The sequence below is a fragment of the Protopterus annectens genome, chromosome 13.part0 (assembly GCF_019279795.1).
Source record: "Protopterus annectens isolate FY-2018-M chromosome 13.part0, PAN1.0, whole genome shotgun sequence".
Lineage (NCBI taxonomy): Eukaryota > Metazoa > Chordata > Ceratodontiformes > Protopteridae > Protopterus > Protopterus annectens.
Genome location: NC_056747.1, coordinates 907104066 through 907116571, shown reverse-complemented (window position 1 = coordinate 907116571; position 12506 = coordinate 907104066). Strand labels below are relative to the sequence as shown.

General features: G+C 40.9%; 1 protein-coding gene across 1 annotated transcript in view; it reads right to left on the bottom strand.

The window, feature by feature from the left end:
- RND2 (Rho family GTPase 2) overlaps window positions 1-12506 on the bottom strand; it is a 448584-nt gene that overhangs the window by 5903 nt on the left and 430175 nt on the right. The window contains exon 4 of the mRNA XM_044054659.1: window positions 4212-4346. Within this exon, the coding sequence (XP_043910594.1) occupies window positions 4212-4346 (135 nt within the window). The remainder of the gene's footprint in view (window positions 1-4211; window positions 4347-12506) is intronic.

Here is a 12506-nt window from a genome sequence, read left to right as displayed (position 1 = left end):
AATAAGAAAAAAAATACTTTCTTCCAGACTTTCTGCAATGTCCTTTTTGGACACCTGAAATTGATAGGTCTCCAGTACTGGCATGTACTACTGTGATCATCTCTTTCATCTGAGTTCAATCCACGTACAATGATCCCCTGTGTCCAATCTACAGCTGATGTTTCACTTGTGCTACTAGTTAGCCCAAGGCCACTTCAGCCCTTTTCATTTTTGTTTCACAAAAGTACACAAGTTTACATTTTTGTCAATTTTGGGACATAACTGGTGCACACCAAGTATTATAAATAAAATATTATTCATCATAGAGATTTTGTTTAAAGGTTTTAATATCTAGTCTGTCATAAAACTATTTGGTACATAATTTTTAAATGTTGTTTCTTACTATAGTGCAGTTGTCGCCCGTGACATGCTCATATATTACTGTTTCATAGTTTTACACACACACACACACACACACACACATTATACATATATATATATATATATATATACATACATACATACACATATACACAGTTAACTAGAAAGATACATGTGTATTGTACTTAAGAATGCGTGTAAGTATACGTGATTGTTGAAAGTGCTGAAGGACTGAAGACCCTGTTGATAACAGTGAAAATGACAGTAGAATGAGCGCAAACTGGTTTGTTGCTGAACATTAAGAAAACTAAAACCGTGTCATTTAGCCCTATCAATTACTGGCAGATAGATGGGAAGAAGTAGAGACAATGACAAATTTTATTTTCCAGTCTTCGCTGGCTCAAAGATATTTACAAATGGGACTGCAGCCGTGAAATTTAAAGACAGTTGTTCTTGGACAGAAAGTCATGATAAATTTAATAAGGTTTTAAAGAGCAAAGATATTACATTGTCAATAATGGTCCTTATAGTTAAAGTTATGGTTTTCCTAGTAAAAACGTGATTGTGAGAGATGGATTACAAGGCTGTGTTCCAGAAAAAAATAATCAATGCTTCTGAACTGTGGTGTTGGAAAAAAATTTAGAGAATTCCATGGACTACAAGATGATCAAATCAATAAATACTTAAGGAAATAAACACTGACTGTTCACTGGAAGGCCAGACAATATAATTAGTCAGTATTCACTACATGAAACAGTGATGCTGGAGATTATCAAAGGCTAAAAAAGAAGGGTGCAAAAGAGGCTAAGATGGATAGACTGCATTACTGAAGCAATGAAAATGAATTAATGAATTTTCAGTAACTTAAAGTAGCACCTGTTGGCAGACAGGCCAGGTGTGCTAAAGTTCTTCAGGTCATGAAGGATTTAATTTAACCAAACAACAACAAAATAGAAGTGTGTGTGTAGTGTGGTGCTTTTAATTATTGTGATATCAAGATTAAATTGATATTGTGATTGATTTTGTGGTAGATGGGAATCAGATGCTATATGACACTAGAAAAAGTAGAGTCCCATACCATATTACATTAAATTTGGTCAACAGCATGGTAGTTTATGCATACTATGACAATAAACTAACAAGAACTACATTATGACAGATAACTCATTTGAAACATTTATAAGATCACCTTCACAGCTACAGTGCTTTTCTGTCAATAATTGCCCACTCACTGATTTTAGCTTATAATTTGCAGTTGGTTTTACTATTCAAAACTGCATACATTTTTTTTCTAGGGATGACTTCCTTTATCAACAGAATATAGACAGACAATTATGGCCATCAGAAATCAGCATGCAAGATTCGTGACGATGACACTCACACATGCCGCAGAGAGTTCTACGTGAAACCCAGTGCAGTTTACGTGCACTGAAAGAAGAGGAAAACTTCAGGGAAGCATTTGTAAGGCACTGCATTGGTTTATGATGATTTAAAATGAGTATTACACTTCATCCATGGGCACCACTGTCCTTGCATAGCCAGAACGTGTACCACAAAGTGGCATGCAGTCCATTATAAGCTGACAGTGTGGTTGGCTGTTAAGAGTGAAGTTGCTAGAAGAGAAGTCACTAAGTAGAAACACAAAGTAGGAGCCAGTCCTGTTTGATCAAACTTACCTTCCTAATGGACGTGGGAAGATTTATGTGCTGTTTGGTATTCAAATTTTATGCTAATTAAATCTCCAGATTTTTAGCTCAATCATCCTACTTTTCAAGGGCCTTTGTTCTTGTTTTCAATGTCTGCAAGTTGAAAGGTTTAGTCTGTGCAAAAATTTAGCACATCCATTAGAAATGGGGAGGGGAGTGGCAGACCCTGTCTCTGAGTTGTGAAAACACAGGGCTAATAATACTTGATAAGGAAGTACAAGGAGTAAATATTCTTTCAGACCAGGGATGTCTTCAACCTCCCCTCACAGAAAAATGGTTATCAAAACTTTTTTCTAATGCCAATCAGACAGCTGGTATGTACAGTCAAGATTCACACACTGATGCTATATTCAAGCAGGACTCCAGTCAGTGGCACTTTTCAACTGCAGAAGGTATCAGGTTTCATCTCATGTCTTACTTATAAGATGTGCTGTTATCCATCATTATACCATGACCCCCCATTATTATTCCAAAATGTGCATGCTGATTGGCCAGCGTGCCCGTTGTAAATAGAGTTATACTAATGGAAAAAGGTTCGGTCTCCCGGACTTTTTTCCATTAGTATAACTCTCTTTTTAAAACACCGTCTCGCTATGTTAAATGGGTTTAACATAGCGAGACAGCTTTAAAATAAGCAACGGAAATCTCCGTTGCTTATTTTAAAGCTGTCGCGCTATGCTAAACCCATTCAACATAGCGAGACAGGTTTTTAAAAAAAAGCAACGGAGAAAGCAAGATCTCCGTTGCTTTTTTTTAGTGTTTCGCTATGTTAAATGAGTTTAACATAGCGAGACAGTTTTAAAATAAGCAACAGACATCTCCGTTGCTTATTTTAAAGCTGTCTTGTTATGTTAAACCCATTTAACATAGCGAAACACTAAAAAAAAAAAAGCAACGGAGATCTTGCTTTCTCCGTTGCTTTTGCCCACAGCTCTGATGTACTGCGCAGGCGCACAATACATCAGAACTGCCGCGGATGACAGACATCTGCGGAAGGACAGCAAACAGGCATTATACTATGCCATTATTTAAAAAAAGTAATAGTTTCTTTTCTTAAATAATGTCATGGTATAATAGCAATAACCCACTTCTGGGTGTGGGTAATGCTGTATTTACCCACGGTTGGCTTTGTTTGGTCCCGAGGGCGAACCACGCCAACCGTGGGTAAATCCAGCATTACCCACACCCAGGCGTGGGTTATTGCTATATTAATGCATGCTCTGCCGTGTCTTAATTCTTTAATAATAAAATTGGGAAGCATGACTTATCAAGTTGTTTTAGTACATCTTACACAAGAACAAACATGTTTCTGTAGCTAAACTTTACAGAATAAAAGCTATGTCCACACACTGTAGATGTATAACAATCTCCGATATTTCAACTTAGATGAGCCAACAAATACATAGCACTGTACTGTAAGAAATCAGACAAAAATAGTCTTGTTTTCTGAAAGCACGCAACAGTTTAAACTGCATTTGTTCCCATACCTGCTACATTTATAATACTCAGTATTGAACACTCCCAGCATTTTGTCATTGTTTTCATGAGCTTGCCTCCTATTAAATTAGCTAATTACATATTTTCTGTGCACCTATACCTCGCCAGTTTGCAGAGCAACACCTCCCTTTAACCTTTATATGAATTCCACTGAAGCTCTGGGGAAGTCACTAACATACGGCATCTTCTAGAGTAGGGCACTAAGTCACAATAATACAGTACTGTTAATGTACATTCAGCCTGTCAGTCTCTTTCTTGACAAGTGAGAACCATTACGACTGCTTTGCTGCCATTATACCTGCTGTTTTCTCAGCCTGAAAAAGGAAGCTCAGTCATGTGAGTAGGATCATCAGATACCAGGGATGTAATCTGAACATGAAGCTGTACAATGGCAAAGCCAGTCAGTGTCTGTCATAATGAATGTTAAGTAGAATGCTACAAGAATTTAAACTGAACTGCAGTTTGCAGAGAATCTGGAAAGGCAGGATGACAGGCTAATCAATCACCACTAGTATTCATAATTTTTTATAACATGAGTATTAACAACAAGGCAAAGGAGGCATTACCTTAACATCAAGTATGTGCTGCAATGGGAGGAAATGTGTATCAGCCACAAATATTTTCTTCAGTAGTCCTGACTATACATACCTGTTCATGTGTGACAGGGATAAGCCTCTGTTTGGATAGCTCCCGTAGTGTGTTCAGATCTGTTCTCATGTCCAGCTTGCAGCCAACCAAAACTACCTTGGCACTTGGGCAAAACTCTTGAGTTTCACTTTGCCACTGTATTTAAAAAAAAAGCAGTTAGAGACAGTAAAGCAGCAATGATTACATTCAGTAAAGAAAATGAACAGCTAGGGTTTTAAAACCTACTGAGTAACACAACTGTGTGATGCAAAAGCTGAGCACTTCTACTTGTTTGCTGATTGTCTACGTCCAAGATAGGCTTGTCTGTAGCATGTGACAACTACTTCAAATCTGTATACTTCATTGGTGAAAGATCACTTTACAACAGTCTCACATACCCATCCTATGCAAACTGCAACATGTCCCTCTTGGAAAACTGCTACGAAGTACAAACCATCAATACTGCAACCAAAACCATAAAAGAAGGTTCATATTTTGTGTAAATGCAGAAAAACATATTTTCAGCTAAAACGTTGTATCAATGAATGAAAACCTAGCCCAAGTATGAACTTATTCTTGCCAAATACCAACCACCTGTCCTCTAGGTGTTCAGTTCAGCAACGTTTCAGGAGAACACCCTGCCCAAAGCAGATGCATATAATGTTGACAAACATAGAAATGTGTGTTTGTGCATGTGCTCATTCGCTTTCATGTGTGTGTGTGTGTGTGTGTGTGTGTGTGTGTGTGTATGTGTATGTGTATGTATATATATATATATATATATATATATATATATATATATATGTATGTATATATATATATATATATATATATATATATATATATATATATATATATATATATCCCCCATTAATTTCTGAGAATTACTTACTGGAGCATTTACTGTTCTGTAATAATCAGTTCCAAATAAATGTAAAATAAGTTAAAATAACTATTATTGCAGTAATAAATGATATGACTGACTACATGGTCTTATATAAGCTGCCCAGTTCCCCTGACCGCTGCAGGAAGGGCATCATTGGCCCACAATCTGTTTGTTTAGCAGTCAGCACCAGATGCCAGGCTCATTGGCTAGCAGCTAACTGACAATATTTTATATGATCAATAGTGCATCATTACTAGGCCTTGTCCTGGAAGAATGAGGTTGTGGTGTCATGGGGATTGCTCATTTACCTGAAATGCAGTGACCTCAGTGTTTCTATACTACATTAGCATGGATGTGGGGATGCAGCCCCCAACATCAGTGTTTGCAAGGGGCTTGCTCCCTGCAAGAATTCCTTTTTAAGTAATTTTTTATATCAAATACTGTTCACGTGTGAGTGATATCACTGTTTTGTGATCACAAATATGCCTGTGGATTAAAAAAGGAGTTGATGTCCTGTCAGAGTATCAATGCCTGCTATGAGCTAAACAATTTTTTTTTAAAAACAGTGACATTATTCTTAAATGCTTTCTGTGTCTTTATGACATGCATAACTCAAACCTTGAAGGGAACACAGCTTATTATTTTACATCATTCTTCCTCGGAAGTGCACTGTGAGGAAAGCATAAGTTAAGGTCTGGAAGATGTCAGGGCATTTCATTTATTAGGGTTCCATTCTATCCAGAGATATGACAGCAGCTTTACAAAACAGACATCTGCTACTTTTAGATGACCTGTTCTTTTAGTATTAGTAAACATTTGGAATGTAACAAATATGTCTATCAAGACACGTGCTGTTTTAAAAATGTACTTGATATTCTCATTGTTTTTTTACTTATGCCATAATGAATGAAAAAGTACAGTTTTGTACCTACCATAAATGTAGATGTCCGAACTGGATAGCATCTGCAGTCATAACAAGTGGGTTGTCCTGTCGTCAGGCAGCCCTGCAGTCGTCCGGATTCCAAAGTCCGGGTCCGGCTTCGGCTGATGTCGCACTCCACCCGACGTCATCTCTGCTGGTCTTCGGGTATAAAAGCATCAGCCGACGCCATTTTCCTCAGTGTTTCTTGCCCCAGATGCCAGTAGCCCTCTTGCAGGGTAAAATTTGGATAGATGCCAATGTTTCCAAATAGATAGAGGTAAACACAACAATAAGCATATATGTACATATATACAAACAAATACACCATAAAAGACTCCCCAACAGCTAGCTATTAGGAGGGTAAACACCCTAGGAGTACCACAGAGGGAAGGAGGGAGGGTAATCCTGACTGCAGATGCTATCCAGTTCGGACATCTACATTTATGGTAGGTACAAAACTGTACTATGTCCTTCATGGATGCATCTGCAGTCATAACAAGTGGGTAGAATACCATAGCCAACTAGGGAGGAGGATAAAGGTAGATTATGGTGTGTTTAAGATCCCTTGCAGTACAGCAGTGGCAAACCCTGCTCGGGATCTGGAATAAAGAGGCAAATTATAATGCTTGGCAAATGTATGCACGGAGGTCCAAGTAGCCGCCTCAATAATGTCTTTGGTTGCCACTCCTCGTAAGAAGGCTGTGGTAGTGGCTGTTGCCCTTGTAGAATGAGGTCTTATGTTCTGTGGAATTGGTTTTCCATGGAAGGAGTAACAGTATCGTATGCAATTTCCTATCCATTTGGAGATTGTCTGTTTGGAAATAGCTTTTCCTTCCCTTCCTGTTGCATAGGCTACAAAAGTTGGTCAGTCTTTCTGCTATTTTTGTTCTGTCCAAGTAGTAGCGTAGCTGTCTATGTACATCCAAGGTATGCAGTATTCTTTCCCTCTGTTTTGTGGGTTGGGAAAGAAGGAAGGTAGGTGGATTGCCTGGTTTAAAGATACTCTGGATACCACCTTAGGCATAAATGTAGGATTAGTCCTCAAGGACACTATCTTGGTGGAAGATTAGGAAGGGTTGCACTGCCATTAAGGCCTGTAGTTCTGAAACCCTCCTTGCTGAAGTAATTGCCAGTAGGAAAGCAGTTTTCCATGACAGGTGTTGTAGGTCTGCTGTTGCTGCTGGTTCGAAGGGTGCTAGTGTCAACTTTTCTAGCACAAAGTTTAAGTCCCAAGCTGGTAATGGTGGTTTCCTGGGAGGTTTTACATTCTTGATTCCTCTGAGGAACTGCCTGAGCAAAGGGTGCGAAAAACAGGAGGATCAAAGCTGTATTCTGCTGAAATAGCTGATGCATGTATCTTGATGGAGGAGTAGGACAGGCCTGAATGAAGAAGTTCGGCCAGATACTCCAGAATGTTAGGCATATCTATGTTTGACACATCTTTTCCCCTTGCGGTACTCCAAATGACAAACCTTTTCCATTTTCCAGCATAGTTCTTTCTTGTTGAAGGTCTGCGTGCTTCAAGAATAATGTCTTTAACTCTTTGGGAAAGTTCTGGATTAGCTGCTGCTATGTGATGTTCCATGCAGTCAGTTGCAGCGTTTTTAGGTTTGGATGTATGATGCTGTAGTTGTTCTGAGTTAACATCAAAGGCATCAGAGGTATTGGCCACATGTTGTTCCGAGACATGCTCTTCAGTAGTGGGTACCAGTGTTGTCTTGGCCAGTTTGGGGCTATCAGGATTATCTTTGGACGTTCTTCCTTGATTTTTAGTAGTACCTTGTGTATCAGAGGAAGAGGAGGGAATGCATATGCTGTTAGGCCTTTCCAGTTGAAGGAGAGTGAGTCCACCTTCCATGCTAGTGGGTGGAATGTCCTTGTGCAGAATTTTTTGAGCTGGTGATTGAGAGGTGATGCGAATAGGTCTATCTGTGGCATTCCCCATTTCTTTGAGATGGTCTTGAAGATGTCCGGGTGCAGCTTCCATTCGTGGGCATCCGCAGTGGTTCTGCTTAGTATGTCTGCTAGAGTATTGTCTTTCCCCGGTACAAATATTGCCTGTAACTGAATGTTGTAGCTGAGTGCCAGGGTCCACAGCTCCAGGGTCATTCTGCATAGGGGGTATGAATGAGTGCCTCCCTGTTTGTTGATGTACCACATGACTGTGGTGTTGTCTGTCCTTATCATCAACTGGCCCTCTTTGAGGAATGGTTTGAACTTTTGGATTGCCAGTTTTACTGCCAGCATTTCTTTTAGATTGATGTGCAGGTGAATTTGATCCTGTGTCCACAATCCTTGCACGCATTTGTCCAGCATGTGGGCCCCCATCCTAGGTCTGAAGCGCCTGTTGTGATGGTCTGGCTTGGTTGACATCTGCGGAAGGGCAGGCCTGGGTTTGACTGGCATGCCTGAGCCCACCATAGGAACTCCTGTTTTAAGCATGGAATTAGTGGGATTTCTGTTTCTAGACTGTGTCTGTGTTGGGACCATAAATTCTTTAGGTACCACTGTAGTTTCCTCATATGTAGTCTGGCAAATGGGACCAAGATTATGCATGATGCCATGAAGCCCAAGGCCTGTAGAAATTTTCTTGCTGTTAACTTGTTCAGTTTTGTTAGTGCCAAGAAGTAAAGAGGAAGTTCTTTTGTTTTTCTGTAGTCAGGAATGCCATTTGTTGTACTGTGTCCAATTCCGCCCAAGAATGTCCTTGTTTGGGATGGTATCAGCCTTGACTTTTGTAAATTGACTATGTATCCCAGTCCTTGTAGCAAGTAAATGACCCTTTGTAAATCTGTTGTCAGCTTGCGTTTGTTGTCCCCTTGTAGCAGGCAGTCGTCCAGGTATGGGTAAATTTGAATTCCTGTAGTCTGCAATGGGCGATTACTGATGCCAGGCATTTTGTGAATACTCTGGGCGCAGTAGATAAGCCAAAGGGCAATGCTGAGAATTGATAGTGCTCTGATCCTGCAAGAAATCTGAGGTATCTTCTGCAGATTGGTCGAATTGGGACGTGCAGGTATGCCTCCTTGAGATCTAGAGTTACCAGCCAAGACTCCTTGCCCAGCATGGGAAGAAGTTGCTGTAGGGTCAGCATTTTGAATTTTGGGACAATGATGTATGTATTTAAGGTGGACAGGTCGAGAATTGGTCTCCAACTTTTTCCTTTCTTGGAACTAGGAATAGTCTGGAGTAGAACCCCTTTCCTTGTTCTGCTGTTGGCACTCTTTCCACAGCTCTCATGTTTGCTAACTCCATTATCTGGCGTAGAGCCTCTGTTTTTTGATTTGGAGGTAGATTTGGCATTCCTCTTTTGACTGGTAAAGTGTGGAAGTGAAACCGGTAACCTTGATCTATGGTTTGTAAAATCCACTTGTCTTTTGTTATGTAGTGCCAGTTCTTTGAAAATAAGGTTAACTTTCCGCCTAGGGGAGCTGCTATCTGTTCCCTGGTAGGCGGATTTAGGATTAAGTCACTGTGGTTGTGCTGATGTAGTGGCAGTGGCTGTGTCTGTGCCTCTGTTGTTACCTTGCCACTGTCGTCCTCTGTAGGCACCTCCTCTGGATTGGTTTCTGCCTCTGGTACGTCTATTCCTGCCCCTTTGAAATTTTGTGGAGTCAGGAAAGGACCAATCTTTGGCTGGCCAGTTCCAGCTAAAACTTGGGGGTTGAACCTGCAGGAAATCTTTAACAGTTTGAACAGATTTTGCCTTTTCTTCCATTTTCTTCATAACCTGCTGTGCAGGTGTACCAAACAAACTTGTCTTGTCCATAGGAGCATCTAGCAACTTAGCTTTAACATGATCCCGTAAAGCTTGTTCCTTTAGCCATGCATGTCTTCTTATCACTGTGCCTGTCATGGCTGATCTAAATGAAGCCTCCAGTGCATCATAGCCACATTTTAAGGAATGGTTGCTAACCTGTTGTATGTTATTTACCATCTCTAATACATATTTCTTATCAAGAGATTCATCAGTAGTTAGCTTTTTAGTTAACTGATCAAGCATAAACTCTTGGTATTGTATCATGTGAAACTGACAGTTTAAAGCTCTAGCTGAGAGAGTAGCTGAAGTGTAGACCTTTTTACCCCATCTGTCTAGTGACCTTGCTTCCCTTTCAGAAGGAATAGGGTTTTTAGCTGTGGTTGCGGCTACTGCCTTGGGACCCTGGGATATAGTTTCTGGGTCTGCAAGAGGGGCCTTGTAAAGGTGGTGATGAGTATCTGGCACCCTGTAAAATCTGTCTGGTTTGGCAGGGCTGGGGTAAAGAATCTGGAGCGGAGCAAACATCATTGAAAGCATCATCCACCACAGAGAGAACAGGAGGTATAGCTAAGGGCCTGTGCTGTGGGAGGTGCAGAAAGGTCCTAAGTCTTTTTCTGGAGTCTGAGAAATCCTGTTGCTGCCATTGGAACTGCTCTCGCATGGCATGCAAGGTTTCCCCAAAGGAGAATTCTTCTGGTGGGGAAGCAGCAGGAATGGATTCTTCAGCATCAGAATCTTCAAAATTGGAAAAGGGAGCCTCAGGCTGGTCAGTTATGTCTGATTCATCAGCAGAATCATCAGAAGACACTGGCTCAGGGGGCTCTGCCCTAGGTCTCTTCTCTGGGGGCTGAGAGGCCCTGTTTGGGTGAGATTGAGATCCTCTAATTAAAGAAATTAAATCTTCTGCCAAAGAAAGCATTTGAGAACTAGAAGAGGGCCTGGATGAGGGGGGTTTAACAGGCACTGATTTAGTAGTCTTGGCTGCTTTAGCCCTGGCGAAGGCCTTAATGGACATGGCTGCTGGAGGCCTAGCAGCACCACGTGCTGGGGTAGAGACATCCAAGGGGATGGTGTCTGATAAGTCAACCACCGTAGTGGGTAAAATTTCTGAGGTCGATTCAAGAATTGTAGCAGGGGCCTCAGTTGTAAGAGTAGGTTCAGCTGTACTTTGAGCAGTTTTCTCGGTTTCGGCCGAAACCGAGACACTCGCGGTTTGCTTTGCCGTGGTTTCGGCCGAAACCGCGGACCGCGAGTGTCGGTCTTTATCTTTGCGTTTTTTGGGGGTAGTCGGAGGATCCGACGGCATAATGTACGCAAAATCAGTACCGAAAAACTGTTCTGCAAACTCCGACCGACGCCTAAGCGTTCGTCGGTTGAAAGAGGCACAGGCCGAACAGGCTGCTACGTCGTGGGCTGGGCCTAAACAAGGCAGACAGTAAGAGTGGAAATCTTTATGAGGTATTTGTTTCCCACAGGTTAAACAATTGTTAACTTTTTCTGACATCGGCTGAGGCAAGAAAGAGTCCCCAACGGGGTACTTAGCTTTAGAAGTCTTCGAAGTAATCTCTGGATCCGACCGACCGGCACTTGCGAACAGCTTCTGCTTCGGGCGCCACGCGGCAAGAAAGACTGAGGAAAATGGCGTCGGCTGATGCTTTTATACCCGAAGACCAGCAGAGATGACGTCGGGTGGAGTGCGACATCAGCCGAAGCCGGACCCGGACTTTGGAATCCGGCCGACTGCAGGGCTGCCTGACGACAGGACAACCCACTTGTTATGACTGCAGATGCATCCATGAAGGACATCTGAACAGTTGTATACTTTTACTGCTTCTCTGATTTGGTACAACACATTCTGCTTATGACATTACAATTTCCAACAAGGCAAACTCAACCAAAGTAACTACAGTAACTCAATAAAACATTATAAAAGTAAATAAAGTGTACATTACAGAGGGAAAGTTATATCTGAATAGCTTCTATGAAAAATGGCACAACAAAACTGGATAATATGTCACTATAGCTATAGCTGTGATACAGATGCATGGATCTACAAAGAAACAATAGCTAAAGAAATACCGTGGGTTCATTAATGCCTACACTAAGTGTACACTGTTCTGAATGAACAGACAACACAAGCATAATTCGCACCTTCTTCCTAATTTAAGTTTTCCTACTGATTTTTCTTGCAGCCTGAAATATCAAGTGGATTTACAAAGGTTACTACAGAGTGTAGACACGTTGTAATACTTGTGTGACTAGAAAGCACAAAAAATGTGGTAGGGGTGTTCTTGAATACAGATCATGCACACAGTGTACACTTATTGTAGAAAGATTATAATGGAAGAGCTAACCTCCATAAGGCAAGAGACAATATCATAAACAAAACTTCACAATGTCACTGCAATAAAGCATAAAACATAGCAAGTGAAATAGCTGCCAACAGTAAAAAAAAAAAAAAAAAAAAAAAAGTGGAACTGCAATCACCTGCACCATCCAACAGTGGGTCTCTACCCTCACACACTAACCATGAACTATATTAACTCAAAGCATGCGCAAACATGAAGAAAAGGGAAAAGTCAGACAACATAAAAAAGGAACGTTTCTCTTTACTCTAATTTGCTGGCACTCAAGGTAATATAAACCATACCTGTGACAACTAAACATCCAATTCACTAATGAACTGATAATGCAAAATTTCACATAAAAAATTCACAACACCCCAAGCTGCAAAAAAAGACATTCCGA